The sequence below is a fragment of the Entelurus aequoreus genome, linkage group LG22 (genome assembly GCF_033978785.1).
Source record: "Entelurus aequoreus isolate RoL-2023_Sb linkage group LG22, RoL_Eaeq_v1.1, whole genome shotgun sequence".
Lineage (NCBI taxonomy): Eukaryota > Metazoa > Chordata > Actinopteri > Syngnathiformes > Syngnathidae > Entelurus > Entelurus aequoreus.
In genome coordinates, this window is record NC_084752.1 from 5070378 (window position 1) to 5096062 (window position 25685).

At 36.2% G+C, this 25685-nt stretch overlaps 1 protein-coding gene across 5 annotated transcripts in view; it reads right to left on the reverse strand.

Annotated features, from left to right (window-relative positions):
* inpp4b (inositol polyphosphate-4-phosphatase type II B) overlaps positions 1 to 25685 on the reverse strand; it is a 489649-nt gene that overhangs the window by 348007 nt on the left and 115957 nt on the right. For 2 of the 5 annotated variants that reach the window (XM_062032293.1, XM_062032292.1), the window contains exons 1-2: positions 11439 to 11500; positions 7761 to 7802 (exon numbers count right to left, since the gene is read on the reverse strand). In XM_062032293.1, the coding sequence (XP_061888277.1) occupies positions 7761 to 7802; positions 11439 to 11478 (82 nt within the window). In that variant the 5' untranslated portion in view covers positions 11479 to 11500. Of the gene's footprint in view, positions 1 to 7760; positions 7803 to 11438; positions 11501 to 11655; positions 11770 to 25685 lie in introns of those variants that run through there. The other 3 variants (XM_062032295.1, XM_062032296.1, XM_062032294.1) reach the window with 2 other exon arrangements.

Sequence of the window (25685 nt, forward strand, 5' to 3'; positions counted from 1 at the left end):
AAACACTGATCATCTTAATGAATCCTCACAATAAATATATATAGAAACAGATAAATATCAATATGCAACACTTTATTTTTATATTTTCTCTAAGTGCACATTTTTCAAATTGAACACTTTCAAATGGTCACTTCTAAGACAGTCTCGTGAAATCACAATATCCCATTTTAACTAGCTAGCCACTGACATTTTTTTTTAACAAATCATGAATGACTTTGCAACATGTTTGTACAAATAATAACTCATGTAAAATACAAAAGTCAACTCTCAAATGTTTAAATAAATCATGTCACACTTTGAACTGGACACCAAATCTGTTACCTGTTTCTTTGTCAGTTAGTGGGAAGCCTGGCATTGCATGCTGTTAACTAGTGTGTTGTACTCTGGTGTGCAACTTGACACTGCAACTCTGAGTGAGTCTTGCAGATGTGCATCAGTGAGGCATGTTCTGTGTTTGTTCTTCGTGAAGTTCATGTCAGAAGAGGCTGATTCACAAAGAGAAGTTGAAGCAAACAGGCTTGCAACCTTCATAGCTGCTGTGCATACACCGCTGTACTTTTCTGTGTCAACAAGGCACCAAAAGTTTGGTGCAGCCTGGTGGGCTTTGAGCTGGAGGTCACTTTACAGTGTTACAATTCAAATCTATACCTGTTCAGCATCCAGGCTGAATGTTGCACTTAACTGCTCAGCAATGCATGATATGTCCACGTTCATGAAAGGATTAGAAATGAACGACATACACGGCTCAAGATGATCCAGGTCACAAAACCTGTTCTCAAACTCTTGCCCAACTCTGTTTATGACCTGAGAGTACTTTTCTGCAACTTTGTCAAAAGCCTCAGATTCTACAGATTTTCTAGTCTAATTTTTTGGAATTTTAATCATAACTTTGAAGAAATATTTCACAAATATTCTTTGTCGAAAAAAACAGAAGCTAAAATGAAGAATTCAATAACATTTATTTATTATTCTTTACAATAAAAAAGAAAATGGACTTGAACATTGATTTAAATTGTCAGGAAAGAAGAGGAAGGAATTTAAAAGGTAAAAAGTAGAGATGTCCGATAATGGCTTTTTGCCGATATCCGATATTCTGATATTGTCCAACTCTTTAATTACCGATACCGATATCAACCGATACCAACCGATATATGCAGTCGTGGAATTAACACATTATTATGCCTAATTTGGACAACCAGGTATGGTGAAGATAAGGTACTTTTTTTTTTAAATTAGTAAAATAAGATAAATAAATTAAAAACATTTTCTTGAATAAAAAAGAAAGTACAACAATATAAAAACAGTTACATAGTAATAATAATAATAATAATGAATTGCATTTGTTACGCACTTTACATTTGTTAAAATCTCAAAGTGCTACAAAGTATTAAAAATAAAAATAGAAAGTAAGAATATATAATAAAAAATTAAAATAGAAATGAATCATGATACACACTAGATAAAACAGAAACATAGATAAAGTAGAAATAAGAGCCTGAAAGCACTGGATAAAAAAAACAGATAAGCAAGCAGTGCATTTAAAAACAAGAAGGCAGATAAATTAGATAAAAGCTGTGCATAGAAACTAGTAATGAATGAAAATTAGTAAAATTAAGTGTTAAAGGTTAGTACTATTAGTGGAGCAGCAGCACGCACAATCATGTGTGCTTACGGACTGTATCCCTTGCAGACTGTATTGATATATATTGATATATAATGTAGGAAGCAGAATATTAATAACAGAAAGAAACAACCCTTTTGTGTGAATGAGTGTGAATGGGGGAGGGAGGTTTTTTGGGTTGGTGCACTAATTGTAAGTGTATCTTGTGTTTTTTATGTTGATTTAATTTAAAAACAAAAAAACAAAAAAACAAAAAAAAACTATACCAATAATAAAAAAACCGATACCGATAATTTCCGATATTACATTTTAACGCATATATCGGCCGATATAAAAAGGTATATGTGTTTAAAAATCTTAAAATCATTTTTAAGGTTGTATTTTTTCTCTAAAATTGTCTTTCTGAAAGTTATAAGAAGCAAAGTAAAAAAAATAAATGAATTTATTTAAACAAGTGAAGACCAAGTCTTTAAAATATTTTCTTGGATTTTCAAATTCTATTTGAGTTTTGTCTCTCTTAGAATTAAAAATGTCGAGCAAAGCGTGACCAGCTTGCTAGTTGTGGGGAGGCGGGGCCAGCGGACTGACGGCGCCCGCTCCAAGATGGCGGCGAGGATGCGTGGACGAGCGAGCGGCAAGGTGGGGCGCGCTGGGAGCGACGCCGCAATCAGCATAAGGTGCGTGGAGCGAACATCAAGGGAGGAGACGGAGAAAGACGGCGGACGGGAGGAAACCATTCATGTGCTCACGTGAGAGAAAAAAGGCAGCTGCTGGAAAGCACGCAAAAGACTCTGATTGAAATAATAAAGAAGTCTAAACCGTCTCACGACAATGTCTTCCCTGGATGGTCCTGAGAACCCACACGACAGTTAGAACTGTCACACTAGTAAATAAATAAAATTTAAAAAATAGAGGCAGCTCACTGATAAGTGCTGCTATTTTTAGAACAGGCCAGCAGGCGACTCCTCTGGTCCTTACGGGCTACCTGGTGCCCGCGGGCACCGCGTTGGTGACTCCTGTTTTATGGTAATGTGTTAATAATTTCACACATTAGTTGCTCCTGAGTACAAGTCGCACCCCTGGCCAAACTATGGAAAAAAACTGCGACTTATAGTCCGAAAAATACGGTACATACAGCTAGCCTAAATAACATGTTAGCATCGATTAGCTTGCAGTCATGCCAAATATGCCTGATTATCACTCCACACAAGTCAATAACATCGATAAAGTTCACCTTTGTGCATTCATGCACAGCATAAATAGTTTGGTGGACAAAATTAGACAAAGACGGAGTGGCATAAAACACGTCTTTCTGTGGCAGCGTCGGAGAAAGTTGTACACGTAAACAAACTAGGGTGAGTTCAAGGACCGGGGAAAGTAGTAGGACAAAACGGAGCTCGCCAAATGCTCTCATCAGTGAAGCATGTTTAGTATAAACAGTGGGATTTCTATCAATGTCCTCCGACAGAAACCATATTAAAACAAAAAATATAATTTCCCCCCTCAACTTTTTTCATTTTCATAAATTTTTTAAAAAGCTCGAGGGATTCACTAGGGCGGCGCTGAAGAATGAACACAAGCATAGGTAGGGGTGTAACGGTACGTGTATTTGTACTGAACCGTTTCGGTACGGGGGTTTCGGTTCGGTTCGGAGGTGTACCGAACGAGTTTCCACACGGACATATTAAGTAGCTTCCTTCTGCCTCTGTCAGTCCTCCACACAGCACCCAGCATTGTCCCGCCCACACAGCCATCTGATTGGTTACACACAGAGCGGTAACAGCCAATCAGTAGTGCGTATTCAGAGCGCATGTAGTCAGTGCTTAGCGTTTAGCAGGTAACCATCAGGCAGCGGACTCTCCCCAAATGATAATAAACACCACCCAGTCAACTACTAGTAACATCACTATGAGCCCGTTGACCTTCTAGAAATATAAAAGGCAGCTCAGCTCGCTCGCAGTCCTGGCATGAGGTGAAGGCTAATTCGCTTTTAGCGTAACGTTAGCTCATTTTGCGGTATGTGCGTGTGTGTTACGGACAGCAAAGCCCTGTCTGTCTGTTATTTCACTTGACCTTTTTCTGTGTTGATTGAGCTGTGTTGAAGCAACAAAAAAAGGACATTATGTTAAATGAAGAGTTTCTGTCTCTGATAGTTGATATAATAATGTAAGTGCATCATTAAGCCTACATGAACTCCATGGTGTTCAGGGATGAATAGTCTCTCCTATTGCTATTGTACCATTTTTTCAGCTATAGTTACATTACTCATTAGTAATGCAGCAGCCTAGTTTTGAATGGCAGGGTCCCTGCTATCACATGTTGATACAAATATAACATTTCAGTGTTTCCCATAAACTACCAAGATACCTGTGGCGGTGGAGGCGTGGCTATGGGCGTAGTCACCATGACATCATCGAGTAATTTGCATAATTTACTACAATGATATGATTTTCTCTAAAAAGGCTAAAAAAATGTATACTTACTAATTAATAATAACAGTTTTGTTTTAAAACGTCCATCCATCCATCCTCCATCCATCCATTTTACAATATAATTACAACACTTTATGTACATATTTATATACAGATTTGAACAATAAGTTATTCACTGAAATACATTTATTAATTGTGGTTCTTACAAACAATATATCTTATAAAATATAAAAGCTAAAATGTCTCTTAAAGCTCTGCCCCTTTAATTAGTGCATACTAAATAATTTAACTTTAGCCTACTACTACAACCATATTATTTACCAGCAACATAAAGTGAAACAGAGGCCGAGGTGTCCTGCCACAGTCAGTAACAAATAAACAGAAAACAGTAGTGGTCAAATACAAATAAGGCAACAAGAGAAGTATCCTACACTTCTCTTGTGTAAAGTAAATCTGAACAGCCTATATGGGCATCGACATCAACTATATGATTTGCCTGAGAAGCTGGACAGGACAAAAAAAAAATATATATATATTTTTTTTTATTTTTTATTTTTTTAAATTTTTTATTTGTGGCGGACGTAATTCTTTCGTGGCGGGCCGCCACAAATACATGAATGTGTGGGAAACACTGCATTTACATAATACAAATCAACTACAGGCTTCCCAAATGCTGTAATAAATTAAGCATGATGAGTTGACTTGAAACTGTTTAATGTTGCACTTTTTATATGTAGAAGAAAAGTTTTGTCATTTTATTTAATCTGAGCAACAACTTGAGGCAGTTTAATGTTGATTAACGTGGGCAGAATTATTATAGTGTTCCCAATGTTGAAGGGATAAAGCCATTGTTTACACATTTGGTAAATAAATAACCAAAAAGTGTATATTTTGTTGTTATCTTGCTGTACCGAAAACGAACCGAACCGTGACCTCTAAACCGAGGTACGTACCGAACCGACATTTTTGTGTACCGTTACACCCCTAAACATAGGGTATTTTTCTTTGAGAAAGGCAAAATGACAACAAACGCTCGCTTGCCCACCGCCACAAGCCTCGCATAGTTAATGAGCCCGATGTGACGTCAGGTGACTACCACCTCAAGGTGCCCTTTAAGGTTTTTTCCCGACCGACCACAGAATCCTTGCCTTTGTACACCACACAGCAGAGGTGTGGACTCGAGTCACATGACTTGGACTCGAGTCAGACTCGAGTCATGAATTTGATGACTTTAGACTCGACTTGACAAAATGTAAAGAGACTTGCAACTCGACTTAGACTTTAACATCAATGACTTGTGACTTCACTTGGACTTGAGGCTTTTGACTTGACATGACTTGCTACTTTCCCCAAAACCCAAACCTTAAAAAGTTATTTGGGAGCGCTCCGTATCTTTCATTTTATACGTCTGTGTCTATAAGCGTGTGTGCTGCGTGTCAGCTGGTGTGCTGTCAGTACAACAGCCAATCAAATTAAATCTACGTTGTTTTCATCCCACAGCTCTCATCCAATCCAATTGCAGGACAACCACCGAACATGAGTTGTCAAACAACGCGGCAGTGAGAAACAATTATACCAAAGTTGGTTTCGTTCGGGTATAAAAACTACGACTTGGTCAACAAAAAACGAATTGCCGTATGCAAATCACGCAGTTCGAATATTACAGACGGAGACGCAACAACTTCCAACTTCGTTCGACATTTGAAGTTGCACAAAGAAGGGTAAGTTTTGAACGTAAGATAACGTTTATTGGCTAAGTAACATGACTTTTATTTGCTGTGTAGTTAAATCAGTGAGGCTGTAAACTCACAGCTAACGTTATAACCATAGACATGTTTTAAGGGTACGCAGCATGGAGCGCTACTGCCTACTGGCGCAGACGAGACGCGTAGCCGCCATCTTGGAGTGGTGATCCGCTCCACTCAGTGCAATTCATTTGGCAGTCGCAATGAACTGTCAGCAAATTTAATTCATCTTACGTCACTGAATACCACTGATTTTCACGCGGTTTTTTGTCATACGTGTAGCTATGATAACGGACACGTTTTGGCGTTTTTATTATTCATAGTTTGCTTAACAGTAATATAATATTCTTATATGCTATAAGTGACCAGACGTCCGAGATCAAAACTGGGAATATAATCCCAGAGAAGAGGGAAAAAAACGGTCAGCTATTTTTAAGTTGAAGAAACAATATGATTAGGTTATATATACATGCGTATATCCTACATAAACAATGTATGAATACATTAGATATCTATATATCTTAGGGACCTATAGACTGTATCTCTGTTGCTGCAGCAGCAGATAGTTTATTCTGTCTTGACACTTTGTATTGATATTTTGTATTACATTCTTCCCTTAAATTATCATGTTTACAGTGATTGTTATGTATGTATTTTTTATGTATGTCGCTTTGGATACAAGCGTCTGCCAAATACTTAAACATATATAAACACCTGAAAGTCTTTATATCAGCTAAAACCACCAATCTGTTTCACTGGATTCAGAATAAAACCAAATGCTGTCTTACCCAACAATGTTAGTATTTGAATATTGTTACTTGAAGACTTATTCCTGGTTACAATTATACTGTTAAGAAAGTATTGTCTTATACTTTGCCTAAAATGAGAATGCATCATAATCAGTGGCGGCTGGTGAATTTTGTTTTAGGTGGGGCTGAAAGTTTGTAAACCAAACCCCTGTAGGGGCGTCATCCTCCCCCAGAAGATTTATTTGTGATTCTCACATACAAATATTGAAGATCTTTGCTCCTTCTCAACTTTGTGGTAATGTTATTTTCATAAAATACAACCAATAGTATGTTAATGTTTGTTTTTGCAAATGTGTTTATTCTGTAAAGAAATGAGTTAAATGTTTAAAATTGTTTAAACTATTAAAATTACTGTTAATAGTGCTATTATGAATTGCAATGTCAGCACCATTTTTTTTCCTGCAATTTCAAATGCACTTGTTTTAATAAATAAATACAGCGTTTTAAAAGCATACACAATCTGTGTAAAAATATTAGTCTGTGGTTAAAAGGACTTGAAAGGACTCGAAACTCAAAATGCAGGACTTGGGACTTGACTTGAGACTTTCTAGTCTTGACTTTGGACTTGACTCGGGACTTGCCTGTCTTGACTCGGGACTTGACTCGAGACTTGAGGGCAAAGACTTGAGACTTACTTGTGACTTGCAAAGCAATGACTTGGTCCCACTTCTGCCACACAGAGACTGTACCGCGCTGACTACATAGAAGCATCCATTGGAGTATTTACAGTAGTTGTTTTTTTTAATTTTTATAAACAATTGTTTCATAATATAAATGTCGAGCATTATTCCCGCAGCTTTGTGCCATTCTTTGTTTTGCTTAGGGAAAAGTGTATTTCGAAAGTCTACAAATAGAACTCCCAACATCTTGGCGCAATGAAAAATGAATGAGGGCTATCTCCGAGCGCGCACACAGAAGAAGAAGAAGAAGAAGAAGAAGAAGAAAAAAAAACATCCTCTCATCATTGAGTCAACACTTCTCTCTGGGCCTTTCTTTGTGTTTGGCTTATGCACTTTAATTATCCGGACCAGATAAAGTTTGTTGAACATGGTTTAGCGCACGGCGACAAAGCAAAAGGTCAAAGCGGGAGTGTGTGTTTATGAGGGGAGTGTGTTGAACAGGGAGGACAACGAGTGGGGCTGGTAGGACTCACCAAGGCAGAACTCCACGTCAGGCATCTTGGGTAAGCAAACACCTGAGAAGGAAAGAACGAAATGACTTTAAGTTCAAGTTCAAGTGCTAATGATTGTCACACACACACTAGGTGTGGCGAAATTATTCTCTGCATTTGACCCATCACCCTTGATCACCCCCTGGGAGGTGAGGGGAGCAGTGAGCAGCAGCGGTGGCCACGCCCGGGAATCATTTTTGGTGATTTAACCCCCAATTCCAACCCTTGATGCTGAGTGCCAAGCAGGGAGGTCATGGGTCTCATTTTTATAGTCTTTGGTTAAATATAGACCATTTATATTTGCATTGTTTCTTATGATTACATTTACATTGTTTCTTATACAAAACTTCACTAAGATATGGACCATTATTCATATTTACATTGTTTCTTATTATTATAGTACATTTACATTGTTTATTATCATACACACCACTAAAATATGGATATATTTGCATTGTTTCTTATGATTACATTACGTTGTTTCTTACATTGTTTATTATACAAACCTTCACTAAAATATGAACTAGAGATGTCCGATATCGGTCTGCCGATATTATCGGCCGATAAATGCGTTAAAATGTAATATCGGAAATTATCTGTATCGTTTTTTTTATCATCAGTATCGGTTTTTTTATTTTTTTATTTTATTTTATTAAATCCACATAAAAAACACAAGATACACTTACAATTAGTGCACCAACCCAAAAAACCTCCCTCCCCCATTCACACTCATTCACACAAAAGGGTTGTTTCTTTCTGTTATTAATATTCTGCTTCCTACATTATATATCAATATATATCAATACAGTCTGCAAGGGATACAGTCCGTAAGCACACATGATTGTGCGTGCTGCTGCTCCACTAATAGTACTAACCTTTAACAGTTAATTTTACTAATTTTCATTCATTACTAGTTTCTATGTAACTGTTTTTATATTGTTTTACTTTCTTTTTTATTCAAGAAAATGTTTTTAATTTATTTATCTTGTTTTACTAATTTTTTTAAAAAGTACCTTATCTTCACCATACCTGGTTGTCCAAATTAGGCATAATGTGTTAATTCCACGACTGCATGTATCGGTTGATATCGGTATCGGTTGATATCGGTATCGGTAATTAAAGAGTTGGACAATATCGGCATATCGGATATCGGCAAAAAGCCATTATCGGACATCCCTAATATGAACCATTATTCATATTTGCATTGTTTCTTATGATTACATTTACATTGTTTCTTACATTGTTTAGTATCATACAAACCTTGACTAAAATATGGACCATTATGAATATTAACATTGTTTCTTATGATTACATTACGTTATTTCTTACATTGTTTATTGTACAAACCTTCACTAAGATATGGACCATTATTCATATTTGCATTGTTTCTTATGATTACATCTACATTGTTTCTAACATTGTTTATTATCATACACACCACTAAAATATGGACCATTATTCATATTAAAATTTTTTCTTACGATTACATGATATTGTTTTTTTACATTATTATACCATCCTTCACTAAAATATGGACGATTATTCATATTTGCATTGTTTCTTATGATTACATTACGTTGTTTCCTACATTGTTTCTTATACAAACCTTGACTAAAATATGGGCCATTATGAATATTTACATTGTTTCTTATACAAACCTTGACTAAAATATGGACCATTATGAATATTTACATTGTTTCTTATACAAACCTTCATTAAAATATGGACCATTATTCATATTTGCATTGTTTCTTATGATTACATTATTATGTTTCTTACATTGTTTATTATACAAACCTTCACTAAAATATGGACCATTATTCATATTTACATTGTTTCTTATGATTACATTATGTTGTTTCTTACATTGTTTATTATACAAACCTTCACTAAATTATAGACCATTATTCATATTTACATTGTTTCTTATGATTACATTATGTTGTTTCTTACATTGTTTATTATACAAACCTTCACTAAATTATGGACCATTATTCATATTTACATTGTTTCTTATGATTACATTTACATTGTTTCTTATACAAACCTTGACTAAAATATGGACCATTATTCATATTTACATTGTTTCTTGTGATTACATTTACATTGTTTCTTATCATACAAACCTTCACTAAAATATGGACCATTATTCATATTTACATTGTTTCTTACAATTACATTATATTGTTTTTTTACATTATACAAACCTTCACTAAACTATGGACCATTATTCATATTTGCATTGTTTCTTATGATTACATTACGTTGTTTCCTACATTGTTTCTTATACAAACCTTGACTAAAATATGGACCATTATGAATATTTACATTGTTTCTTATACAAACCTGCATTAAAATATGGACCATTATTCATATTTGCATTGTTTCTTATGATTACATTATGTTGTTTCTTACATTGTTTATTATACAAACCTTCACTAAAATATGGACCATTATTCATATTTACATTGTTTCTAATGATTACATTACGTCGTTTCTTACATTGTTTATAATACAAACCTTCACTAAAATATAGACCATTATTCATATTTACATTGTGTCTTATGATTACATCACGTTGTTTCTTACATTGTTTATTATACAAACCTTCACTAAGATATGGACCATTATTCATATTTGCATTGTTTCTTATGATTACATTTACATTGTTTCTTATCATACAAACCTTCACTAAAATATGGACCATTATTCATATTTACATTGTTTCTTACGATTACATTACATTGTTTTTTTACATTTTACAAACCTTCACTAAACTATGGACCATTATTCATATTTGCATTGTTTCTTATGATTACATTTACATTGCTTCTTACACAAACCTTCACTAAAATATGGACCATTATTCATATTTGCATTGTTTCTTATGATTACATTACATTGTTTCTTACATTGTTTATTATACAAACCTTCACTAAGATAATTTGCATTGTTTGTTATGATTACATTTACATTGTTTCTTATACAAACCTTCACTAAAATATGGACCATTATGCATATTTACATTGTTTCTTATGATTACATTATGTTGTTTCTTACATTGTTTATTATACAAACCTTCACTAAGATATGGACCAGTATTCATATTTGCATTGTTTCTTATGATTACATTTACATTTACATTGTTTCTTGTACAAACCTTGACTAAAATATGGGCCATTATTCATATTTACATTGTGTCTTATTATTACATTACATTTATATTGTTTCTTACATTGTTTTTTATAATCCAACCTTCACTAAAATACAGACCATTATTCATATTTACATTGTTTCTTATGATAACATTACGTTATTTCTTACATTGTTTCTTATTATACAAACCTTCACTAAGATATGGACCATTATTCATATTTGCATTGTTTCTTATGATTACATTACATTTACATTGTTTCTTACACAAACCTTCACTAAAATATGGACCATTATTCATATTTACATTGTTTCTTATGATTACATTTACATTGTTTCTTATACAAACCTTCACTAAAATAAGGACCATTATTCATATTTACTTTGTTTCTTACTATTACATTTACATTGTTTCTTATACAAACCTTCACCAAAATATGGACCATTATTCATATTTACATTGTTTCTTACTATTACATTTACATTTACATTGTTTCTTATACAAACCCCAAGATGCAGAGAAGGCAGGATTGTTGCAGGAAAACATAATTTAATGTCCAAAATAAATGTAAAACACAAACCAGGAACTAGGAATAGCCAAACTGAAAACAGGAACCAGCAAACAGAAAAACTGGACACAGCTAACGGCTAACTGGATATAGCTAACAGGAAAACAAGAAGCTAGGAGACAGCAAACTACAAATAGCTATCAGGAACAGCTTACCGCTACGACCACAGCGACAAGGACAAGTACAGGTGGTAGCACGACAGGTAGTAGCACGACAGGTGGTAGCACGACAGGTGGTAGCACGACAGGTGGTAAAGACAATGACATGGACAATACTCCAGCAAAGACTGGATGGCAAGGCAGGTTTAAATAGTAGCTAGCTGATTGACACCAGGTGTGGCCAGGTGCCAATCAGCCGCAGCTGAGGGGAAACAGCGCTCAGGGAGACAAGCAGGAAACAATCAAAATAAAAGCGCTGACAGGAAATAAAGACAAACACAGAGGAAAAACTAAAACATAATCAAACTGTCAGGGACAAGCCTGACACAAACCTTGACTAAAATATGGACCATTATTCATATTTAAATTTGTTCTTATGATTACATTGCATTGTTTCTTACATTGTTTCTTATTCAAACCTTCACTAAAATGTACACAATTTTTCATATTTGCATTGTTTGTAAATGTAATGTAATCATAAGAAACAATGTCAATAGGAATAATGGTCCATATTTTAGTCAAGGTTTGTATAAGAAACAATGTAAATGTAATCATAAGAAACATTGTAAATATGAATAATGGTCCATATTTTAGTGAAGGTTTGTATAAGAAACAATGTAAATGTAATCATAAGAAACAATGTAAATATGAATAATAGTCCATATTTTAGTGGTTTGTAAGATAAACAATGTAAAAAACTATGTAAATGTAATGTAATCAAAAGATAGTTTTTTACATTGTTTATTATCTTACAAACCACTAAAATATGGACCATTATTCATATTTACATTGTTTCTTATGATTACATTATGTTGTTTCTTACATTGTTTATTATTCAAACCTTGACTAAAATGTGGACCATTTTTCATATTTACATTGTTTCTTATGATTACATTTACATTGTTTCTTACATTGTTTATTATCATACACACCACTAAAATATGGACCATTATTCATATTTACATTGCTTCTTATTACATTTACATTTACATTGTTTCTTATACAAACCTTGACTAAAATATGGACCATTATTCATATGTACATTGCTTCTTATGATTACATTTACATTGTTTCTTATACAAACCTTGACTAAAATATGGACCATTATTCATATGTACATTGCTTCTTATGATTACATTTACATTGTTTCTTATACAAACCTTGACTAAAATATGGACCGTTATTTATATTTACATTGCTTTTTATGATTACATTTACATTTACATTGTTTATTATACAAACCTTGACTAAAATATTGACCAGTATTCATATTTGCATTGTTTCTTATGATTACATTACATTTACATTGTTTTTTACATTGTTTATCTCACAAACCACTAAAATATGGACCATTATTCATATTTACATTGCTTCTTACGATTACAATTACATTGTTTCTTATACAAACCTTGAGTAAAATATGGACCATTATTCATATGTACATTGTTTCTTATGATTACATTGACGATTACATTGTTTCTTATACAAACCTTGACTAAAATATGGACCGTTATTTATATTTACATTGCTTTTTATGATAATATTTACATTTACATTGTTTCTTATACAAACCTTGACTAAAATATGGATCGTTATTCAGATTTACATTGCTTTTTATGATTACATTTACATTGTTTCTTATACAAACCTTGACTAAAATATGGACCATTATTCATATGTACATTGTTTCTTATGATTACATTACATTTACATTGTTTTTTTTACATTGTTTATTATCTTACACACCACTACAACATGGACCATTATTCATATTTACATTTTTTCTTATGATTACATTACGTTGTTTCTTACATTGTTTCTTATTATACAAACCTTGACTAAAATATGGACCATTATTCATATTTACATTGCTTCTTACGATTACATTTACATTGTTTCTTATACAAACCTTGACTAAAATATGGACCATTATTCATATTTACATTGTTTCTTATGATTACATTTACATTGTTTCTTATACAAAACTTGACTAAAATATGGACCATTATTCATATTTACATTGTTTCTTATGATTACATTTACATTGTTTCTTATACAAACCTTGTCTAAAATGTGGACCATTATTCATATTTACATTGTTTCTTATGATTACATTTACATTGTTTCTTACGTTGTTTATTATCATACAAACCACTAAAAAATGGACCATTATTCATATTTACATTGCTTCTTATGATTACATTTACATTTACATTGTTTCTTATACAAACCTTGACTAAAATATGGACCGTTATTCATATTTACATTGCTTTTTAGGATTACATTACATTTACATTGTTTCTTATACAAACCTTGACTAAAATATAGACCATTATTCATATTTACATTGTTTCTTATGATTACATTTACAATTGTTTCTTATACAAACCTTGACTAAAATATGGACCGTTATTCATATTTACATTGCTTTTTAGGATTACATTACATTTACATTGTTTATTATCATAAACACCACTAAAATATGGACCATTATTCATATTTACATTGTTTCTTACAATTACATTTACATTGTTTTTTTTACATTGTTTATTATCTTACACAGCACTAAAATATGGACCATTATTCATATTTACACTTTTTCTTATGATTACATTATGTTGTTTCTTACATTGTTTATTATTATACAAAACTTCACTAAAATATGGACCATTATTCATATTTACATTGTTTCTTATGATTACATTTACATTGTTTCTTATACAAACCTTGACTAAAATATGGACCGTTATTCATATTTACATAGTTTTTTATGATTACATTTACATTGTTTCTTGTACAAACCTTGACTAAAATATGGACCGTTATTCATATTTACATTGCTTTTTAGGATTACATTTACATTTACATTGTTTCTTAAACAAACCTTGACTAAAATATGGACCGTTATTCATATTTACATTGTTTTTTAGGATTACATTTACATTTACATTGTTTCTTAAACAAACCTTGACTAAAATATGGACTATTATTCATATTTACATTGTTTCTTATGATTACATTTACATTGTTTCTTAAACAAACCTTGACTAAAATATGGACCGTTATTCATATTTACATAGTTTTTTATGATTACATTTACATTTACATTGTTTCTTATACAAACCTTGACTAAAATACGGACCATTATTCATATGTACATTGTTTCTTATGATTACATTACATTTACATTGTTTTTTTACATTGTTTATTATCTTACACACCACTAAAATATGGACCATTATTCATATTTACACTTTTTCTTATGATTACATTATGTTGTTTCTTACATTGTTTATTATTATACAAAACTTCACTAAAATATGGACCATTATTCATATTTACATTGTTTCTTATGATTACATTTACATTGTTTCTTATACAAACCTTGACTAAAATATGGACCGTTATTCATATTTACATAGTTTTTTATGATTACATTTACATTGTTTCTTGTACAAACCTTGACTAAAATATGGACCGTTATTCATATTTACATAGTTTTTTATGATTACATTTACATTGTTTCTTGTACAAACCTTGACTAAAATATGGACCGTTATTCATATTTACATTGCTTTTTAGGATTACATTTACATTTACATTGTTTCTTAAACAAACCTTGACTAAAATATGGACTATTATTCATATTTACATTGTTTCTTATGATTACATTTACATTTACATTGTTTCTTAAACAAACCTTGACTAAAATATGGACCATTATTCATATTTACATTGTTTCTTATGATTACATTTACATTTACATTGTTTCTTAAACAAACCTTGACTAAAATATGGACCATTATTCATATTTACATTGTTTCTTATGATTACCTTTACATTGTTTCTTAAACAAACCTTGACTAAAATATGGACCGTTATTCATATTTACATTGTTTTTTAGGATTACATTTACATTTACATTGTTTCTTAAACAAACCTTGACTAAAATATGGACTATTATTCATATTTACATTGTTTCTTATGATTACATTTACATTTACATTGTTTCTTAAACAAACCTTGACTAAAATATGGACCATTATTCATATTTACATTGTTTCTTATGATTACCTTTACATTGTTTCTTAAACAAACCTTGACTAAAATATGGACCGTTATTCATATTTACATAGTTTTTTATGATTACATTTACATTGTTTCTTAAACAAACCTTGACTAAAATACGGACCATTATTCATATGTACATTGTTTCTTATGATTACATTACATTTACATTGTTTTTTTACATTGTTTATTTTACACACCACTACAATATGGACCATTATTCATATTTACATTTTTTCTTATGATTACATTACGTTGTTTCTTACATTGTTTCTTATTATACAAACCTTGACTAAAATATGGACCATTATTCATATTTACATTGCTTCTTACGATTACATTTACATTGTTTCTTAAACAAACCTTGACTAAAATATGGACCATTATTCATATTTACATTGTGTCTTATGATTACATTTACATTTACATTGTTTCTTGTACAAACCTTGACTAAAATATGGACCATTTTTCATATTTGCATTGTTTCTTATGATTACATTTACATTTACATTGTTTCTTACATTGTTTATTATCATACACACCACTAAAATATGGACCATTATTCATATTGTTTCTTATTATTACATTACATTTACATTGTTTCTTATAATCCAACCTTCACTAAAATATGAACCATTATTCATATTTACATTGTTTCCTATGGAGAAATGTGCTTCACTCTACAAACTCTGATTTACCAACCCTGTTCAAGAACCAATTAGGTTTGCGAGTGGAGGTTCCACAGTACATGACATGAATGCATGTTTGTGTGGAAAGTTATTTCCTAGCCAGCGTGTCATTAATGCGGGCGAGCCAACGTAGGCTACTGCACGCTTGTAGTTGTGCACGAGAACCGTGAGCGACAACGCCACACATGATGGATGCAACAACTCATTGCAGATTATGCAAAAACACGCCGCCATCTTTGGGAGTGTCAGTGTCGGACTTCCGAGCCATCCATTGTCCTCTAGGACTCACGTTGTGATGATGGCTGGAGGAGTGACTCCCTCACCCGTGTCTCATTCATCACTTTCACTCTCTCACACCGGAGCAGGAGAGGAAACATCTGCAACATGAACATGTGACAATGAGGGGAGGAATCGAACACGAGCGCCCTCGCCCAGCAAGGCTCATCAACTCCACTAATGTGCCGTGCAGACTCACCTCCTTCTACGTAATGAGGTTTGGTATGAAGACTGCACGGGTTTTTACCTGCCCGGGTAGACTTTAGTTCACAACTTAGAAGGAGTGAATAATCATTACACTTATTAGTTGTCAATCAATCAATCAATCAATCAATCAATCAATCAATCAATCAATCCATAGTGGATCTAACATAATAGTGAGAGTCCAGTCCATAGTGGATCTAACATAATAGTGTGAGAGTCCAGTCCATAGTGGATCTAACATAATAGTGAGAGTCCAGTCCATAGTGGATCTAACATAATAGTGAGAGTCCAGTCCATAGTGGATCTAACATAATAGTGAGAGTCCAGTCCATAGTGGATCTAACATAATAGTGAGAGTCCAGTCCATAGTGGATCTAACATAATAGTGTGAGAGTCCAGTCCATAGTGGATCTAACATAATAGTGAGAGTCCAGTCCATAGTGGATCTAACATAACAGTGTGAGAGTCCAGTCCATAGTGGATCTAACATAACAGTGTGAGAGTCCAGTCCATAGTGGATCTAACATAATAGTGTGAGAGTCCAGTCCATAGTGGATCTAACATAATAGTGAGAGTCCAGTCCATAGTGGATCTAACATAATAGTGAGAGAGTCCAGTCAATAGTGGATCTAACATAATAGTGTGAGAGTCCAGTCCAAAGTGGATCTAACATAATAGTGTGAGAGTTCAGTCCATAGTGGATCTAACATAATAGTGTGAGAGTCCAGTCCATAGTGGATCTAACATAATAGTGAGAGTCCAGTCCATAGTGGATCTAACATAATAGTGTGAGAGTCCAGTCCATAGTGGATCTAACATAATAGTGAGAGAGTTCAGTCCATAGTGGATCTAACATAATAGTGTGAGAGTCCAGTCCATAGTGGATCTAACATAATAGTGAGAGTCCAGTCCATAGTGGATCTAACATAATAGTGTGAGAGTCCAGTCCATAGTGGATCTAACATAATAGTGAGAGAGTTCAGTCCATAGTGGATCTAACATAATAGTGAGAGTCCAGTCCATAGTGGATCTAACATAATAGTGTGAGAGTCCAGTCCATAGTGGATCTAACATAATAGTGAGAGAGTTCAGTCCATAGTGGATCTAACATAATAGTGTGAGAGTCCAGTCCATAGTGGATCTAACATAATAGTGAGAGAGTCCAGTCCATAGTGGATCTAACATAATAGTGAGAGAGTTCAGTCCATAGTGGATCTAACATAATAGTGTGAGAGTCCAGTCCATAGTGGATCTAACATAATAGTGAGAGTCCAGTCCATAGTGGATCTAACATAATAGTGTGAGAGTCCAGTCCATAGTGGATCTAACATAATAGTGAGAGAGTTCAGTCCATAGTGGATCTAACATAATAGTGTGAGAGTCCAGTCCATAGTGGATCTAACATAATAGTGAGAGAGTTCAGTCCATAGTGGATCTAACATAATAGTGTGAGAGTTCAGTCCATAGTGGATCTAACATAATAGTGTGAGAGTCCAGTCCATAGTGGATCTAACATAATAGTGAGAGTCCAGTCCATAGTGGATCTAACATAATAGTGTGAGAGTCCAGTCCATAGTGGATCTAACATAATAGTGAGAGTCCAGTCCATAGTGGATCTAACATAATAGTGTGAGTCCAGACCCTAGTGGATCCAACATAATAGTGTGAGTCCAGTCTATAGTGGATCTAACATAATAGTGTGAGAGTCCAGTCCATAGTGGATCTAACATAATAGTGTGAGAGTTCAGTCCATAGTGGATCTAACATAATAGTGTGAGAGTTCAGTCCATAGTGGATCTAACATAATAGTGTGAGAGTCTAGTCCATAGTGGATCTAACATAATAGTGTGAGAGTCCAGTCCATAGTGGATCTAACATAATAGTGTGAGCATATTCAACTGAATTAACAATGCTGTTGCTAACGACGCCATTGATGCTAAGTTAGTTACGGGACCTCGACAGAGCTATGCTAAAAACATTAGCTCTCCACCTACGCCAGCCCTCATCTGCTCATCACCACCCGTGCTCACCTGCGTTCCAGCGATCGACGGCGCGACGGAGGACTTCACCACGATCATCGGTGCGGTCGGCGGCTAGCGTCGGATGGCGCGTCTGCTATCCAACTCAAAGTCCTCCTGGTTGTGTTGCTGCAGCCAGCCGCTAATACACCGATCCCACCTACAGCTTTCTTCTTTGCTGTCTCCATTGTTAATTAAACAAATTGTAAAAGATTCACCGACTCAGATGTCCAGAATACTGTGGAATTTTGCGATGAAAACAGACGACTTAAAGGCCTACTGAAATGATTTTTTTTTATTTAAACGGGGATAGCAGATCTATTCTATGTGTCATACTTGATCATTTCGCGATATTGCCATATTTTTGCTGAAAGGATTTAGTATAGAACAACGACGATAAAGATTGCAACTTTTGGTATCTGATAAAAAAAAAGGCTTGCACCTACCGGAAGTAGCGTGACGTAGTCAGTTGAACATATACGCAAAGTTCCCTATTGTTTACAATGATGGCCGCATGAAGTGAGAGAGATTCGGACCGAGAAAGCGACAATTTCCCCATTAACTTGAGCGAGGATGAAAGATTTGTGGATGAGTAAAGTGCAAGTGAAGGACTAGTGGGGAGTTGAAGCTATTCAGATAGGGAAGATGCTGTGAGAGGCGGGGGTGACCTGATATTCAGCTGGGAATGACTACAACAGTAAATAAACACAAGACATATATATACTCTATTAGCCACAACACAACCAGGCTTATATTTAATATGCCACAAATTAATCCTGCATAATAACACCTGCGTGTTTGTTACGCTAGCTCCTAGCTCCTATGCTAGCTCCTAGCTCCATAGAACACGCCAATACAATTCAAACACCTGATCAACACACACAATCACTCAGCCCAAAAGACCGTTTACCTAACCCAAGGTTCATAAAGCTTATATATTTTTAAAAAGTTACGTACGTGACGCGCACGTACGGTACGTGTTATGCTAGCTCCTAGCTCCTATGCTAGCTCCTAGCTCCATAGAACACGCCAATACAATTCAAACACATGATCAACACACACAATCACTCAGCCCAAAAGACCGTTCACCTAACCCAAGGTTCATAAAGCTTATATATTTAAAAAAAGTTACGTACATACGCAAAAAAAAGCCAAAGCTGCATACTCACAGTAGCACGTCTGCATCTTTGTCATCCAAATCAAAGTAATCCTGGTAAGAGTCTGTGTTGTCCCAGTTCTCTACAGGCGTCTGTGTATCCAAGTCAAAAGTCCTCCTGGTTAGAGTCTCTGTTATCCGAGTTCTTCCATCTTGACTGCATCTTTCGGGAATGTAAACAAAGAAGCGCCGGCTGTGTACTGTTGTGGCTGACTACGTTCGAAAAATACGTCCATTTCGCACCGACAACTTTCTTCTTTGCTTGCTCAGCTTCCTTCTTCATAATGCAATGAACATGATTGAAACAGATTCACGAACACAGATGTCCAGAATACTGTGGAATTATGAAATGAAAACAGAGCTTTTTCGTATTGGCTTCAATGTGGAAGGCATACCCGTGTTCGCCGGTCTACGTCACGCGCATACGTCATCCTCAGAGGCGTTTCGAACCGGAAGTTTAGCGGCAAATTTAAAATGTCACTTTATAAGTTAACCCGGCCGTATTGGCATGTGTTATAATGTTAAGATTTCATCATTGATATATAAACTATCAGACTGCGTGGTTGGTAGTAGTGGCTTTCAGTAGGCCTTTAAGATTTCATCATTGATGTATAAACTATCAGACTGCGTGGTCGCTAGTAGTGGCTTTCAGTAGGCCTTTAAGGTATTTTTGGGTTCATTGAGGTTAGCTAATTTTACTTCTTTTGGAAAGTCTTGACAAGCCAAATTTTCTTGTTCTATTGGCAGATAATTTTGCTTCGTTCAAATAAAATACCCCTACAATATAGAATAATACAGCCTGCATTAGTCTATATTGTAGGAACCAGAAGATTTTTTTTTTTTTTTTTTTTTTTTTTTTTTTATAACCGAAAGAGACAGCCCCTTTTGTTTAAATGAGTGTGAATGGGGGAGGGAGGGTTTTCTTGGGTTGATGCACTAATGGTAAGTGTATCTTGTGTCTTTTTTTTATGTTGTTTAAAATAAAAATAAAAATAAAAATAAAAATAAAAATAAAAATAAAAAAAAATTAAAAAAAATAAAAAAAATAAAAAAATAAAATAAAATACCCCTCATTTTTTTTTCTTTTTTTTTTCGTTTTTGACTTGTGACTTCCGGAAGGTGACGACTTGCACAGTCTGTCCGGAGAACACCCGCCATGGCCGCTCAGCCTTTCAAGACAAAGACGCTTGAGCAGCAACTGGACCAAAATAAACACGCGGCGTCTTGATTGCGATAATTACGTCCGTTAACGGATTAGACGCCCGCTCTCTCACGCGCGGCGGGCGGCGGGGAACAGCGGCACAGGTGCGACGCTTCTAATCGATATCCGGTGGCATTATGAATATGCTAATGAGCTCGGCGGGGCGGCGCCGCCTGCAGGCGCCGCGCAGATGCGACCCCCAGAGGAGCTGGCAGCAAATGAGGTGTGCCTGCCTGCTGCAGTGCACTTTCATCGGGCTGCGGGAAGAACAGCCGGGCTCCAATCTATCAAGCTCTGTCTGTAGGTGGCCCCAGCGGGGGGGGGTGAGGGGAAGGTGGGGTTCGGGTGGCGCCATAGAGGGTAATTTATTAAATTGTGAGCAGGATTGGGAGGCGGTGTGTCTGCAATGGCAGACTTAATTAATGCTTAGGGATTTCAAACCGTCATTTAACCCTCTTCCGGTTCATCGGGACGCTTTTCAGCCCGCTCGGAGCGACGGCCCTTAGCGCCGAGCCAGTCTGGGTGCACGCCGGCCCGCGTGGGAACGCTGCGTATATCCTGACTCCACAGAAACCGCCAGCTGCATAAACTAGCAGCTCAATAAGCCCTCACGGTGGCGAGCGCACCACAGTCCTAATCACCGCTTCTTCACCCTCTTCATGAATAGATATTGCATGTAAAAGCCCCCGTTTGTAGCCCCCCAACCCCCTCATGCTATTTACCTTGGATTTGGAGGCAATGTTAATAATTCACGCGTTGGGTCGGTTTGATGACGCCGACTCAGTTTGGGGACGCCGCCCGTGTTGTTTGATTACTTGACTGCCCGAGCCAACACAACGAGCCTACACGACCACGTCCTTTAGCATCCCAGCAGGCAAAAGACATTGATACAACATTGATTATACGTACACCTTTTCAAGCCATATTCAGTTGAATGTGCTACAAAGACAACATATTTGATGTTCAAACTGATAAACTTTATTTTTTTTTGCAAATAATTATCAACTTTAGAATTTGACAAAGAAGTTGGGAAAGGTGGCAATAAATACTGATAAAGTTGAGGAGTGCTCATCAAACACTTATTTGGAACATCCCACAGGTGAACGGGCTAATTGGGGAACAGGTGGGTGCCATGATTGGGTATAAAAGTAGATTCCATGAAATGCTCAGTCATTCACAAACAAGGATGGGGCGAGGGTCACCACTTTGTCAACAAATGCGTGAGCAAATTGTTGAACAGTTTAAGAAAAACCTTTCTCAACCAGCTATTGCAAGGAATTTAGGGACTTCACCATCTACGCTCCGTAATATCATCAACGGGTTCAGAGAATCTGGAGAAATCACTGCACGTAAGCAGCTAAGCCCGTGACCTTCCATCCCTCAGGCTGTACTGCATCAACAAGCGACATCAGTGTGTAAAGGATATCACCACATGGGCTCAGGAACACTTCAGAAACCCACTGTCAGTAACTACAGTTGGTCGCTTCATCTGTAAGTGCAAGTTAAAACTCTCCTATACAAGGCGAAAAGCATTTATCAACAACACCCAGAAACGCCGTCGGCTTCGCTGGGCCTGGGCTCATCTAAGATGGACTGATACAAAGTGGAAAAGTGTTCTGTGGTCTGACGAGTCCACATTTCAAATTGTTTTTGGAAACTGTGGACGTCGTGTCCTCCGGACCAAAGAGGAAAAGAACCATCCGGATTGTTCTAGGCGCAAAGTGTAAAAGCCAGCATGTGTGATGGTATGGGGGTGTATTAGTGCCCAAGGCATGGGTAACTTACACATCTGTGAAGGCGCCATTAATGCTGAAAGGTACATACAGGTTTTGGAGCAACATATGTTGCCATCCAAGCAACGTTACCATGGACGCCCCTGCTTATTTCAGCAAGACAATGCCAAGCCACGTGTTACATCAACATGGCTTCATAGTAAAAGAGTGCGGGTACTAGACCGGCCTGCTTGTAGTCCAGACCTGTCTCCCATTGAAAATGTGTGGCGCATTATGAAGCCTAAAATAGCACAAGGGAGACCCCCGGACTGTTGAACAACTTAAGCTGTACATCAAGCAAGAATGGGAAAGAATTCCACCTGAGAAGCTTCAAAAATGTGTCTCCTCAGTTCCCAAACCTTTACTGAGTGTTGTTAAAAGGAAAGGCCATGTAACACAGTGGTGAACATGCCCTTTCCCAACTACTTTGTCACGTGTTGCAGCCATGAAATTCTAAGTTAATTATTATTTGCAAAAAAAAAAAACAAAGTTTATGAGTTTGAACATCAAATATCTTGTCTTTGTAGTGCATTCAACTGAATATGGCTTGAAAATGATTTGCAAATCATTGTATTCCGTTTATATTTACATCTAACACAATTTCCCAACTCATATGGAAACGGGGTTTGTACATGTCCTTCAAAACAACGTTGCAAAATAGTTGTGTTGGTATTTGCAAAATAGTTGTGTTTGGGTAAATTGAGAGAACCTTGATGTCGGTTTCTTTGATGTATTGTAATCCACAGGAAGATTTTGTCTTGACCCGAGATCTACAAAGCTCCAGGCACCTTTTCTTTGAACTGTTTTGTAACCAAAGGCGAAGGCTGTTTACGACCCCCTCCCCTTAGAAACAGCCGTTGCCATGTAATCAGGGAAAGTCCAAATAAAAGAGGAGGCGTGCAACCATTTTGTCAGACTGCACAAAGAGTACAGCCCAGACGTTTCTCCTCTACGAGCTAAATTGAATTATGTCTCTGTTTAATTCCTCGCTTCTTGTCTGTTTAATAGATGTCATCAGTGTTTGAACTTGACACCGGGTTCCGTACTTATTGTTATGTTTGAGCACTGTTGCTCACGTCCTTAAAGGCTGGCAAGCTATGGCAAATTGCGACATAATCCAAATGGTTTTGTGTTGGGTTTAATGTTGACGGGACAATAAAAAAATAACAAATAAAAAGCAGCAAGGCACTGTGCAACTGCCGTCAAAAGCCCACATTTCTCCAGGCTAACTCGGCTTTGAATAACTTGAAGTGCATTAACATAATCACAAGGCGGGAGGGCGTGTTAAATGCCCGGTCGCTTCCACCCTCCTAAGTAGCGAGCGTCAGCCGCCTTCCTGCGCTGTCGCCGAGGAGGAGATAAACTCTTTCACCTTGGGACTGATAATGTGCGGCCTGTCAAGCTGTCTCCCCGTGCGCGACATGCTAATTACGCGCTTTGTCGCCGCGCGCGCTACTCGGGTAAACAAAAAGAGAGGTACAGTACGGCGCACCTGTCAGATGCCACCGCCAGGAAAACGCATCTCCGGTTCGCAATCAGGTCACAGCCGCGGATTTAATTGTGCACGTGAGCGGCGCCATGGCGGATCTACAACAGGAGAGCGGCCGTGCCAGCAACCTGAGGGTTCCTGGTTCGATCGCCACCTTCGACCAACCTCGTCACGTCCGTCGTGCCCTTGAGCGAAACACTTCATCCTTGCTCCTGATGGTGGTTAGGGCCTTGCATGGCAGCTCCCGCCATCAGTGTGTGAATGTGTGTGTGTGTGAATGGGTGAATGTGGAAATAGTGTCAAAGCGCTTTGAGTACAAGTATAACCCATTTCAATGTGCGAACCGTGGAACCGAACCTGGAAAGCGGCTGTGGAGGGGGGGCGTGGCCTGCGGGCCTGCAGCGAAGCGGGGTGTGCCAGGACCGGCCTCGAAGTCAGCGACAGGTGCGTAGATGGTCCACCTGGGCCGTGTTATCTAATCACCTGTCAGTCTGTATAAGCAGCAAACCGGGAGGAGAGAGGTTGTTGGAGCGAGAGACGAACAGACTACTGCTGAAAGCAACCTGAGAACATTGTTGGAAGCTCTCTTCCCGTGGGTCCTCTTGACCAATACAGTTGTATTTTTCCAACAATGTTCTCAGGTAGATATACGTATAGAGATTTGTATTTACAACATTAATAATATATACATACTGTGCAAATATAAAAAAGTCAAACTTTTAGTTTTTGTTTTGTTTTTGTAATCGGTTTTTAATCTTCATTATTTACTTCAGGTTATTACAGTATGTCTCTATATAATTTTTTTTTTTTTTTTTCAATGTATTAGTTTTGCCCAAAGGGGGCACATTTCAATTTCTTACACACACATGTTATTACATATGTTGACCAGAAGGGGAGTATTTCAATTTCTTACACACACTTGTTATTTCATATGTTGACCAGAGGGGGAGCACTTTTAAAAGCGACACATATGATGTGACATCTATACGGTACCATAGATGTCACCAGCAGGAGTGCAAATGAGACATTCTCTATTAGATGCAATGTTATTGGGACCATGATTTATGTCATCACTTGTTCACACCTCCTCATATGGAAGATACTTTTCCTTCTTCATGTCTCAAGAAGGGTATAATACAAGAACACACACACAC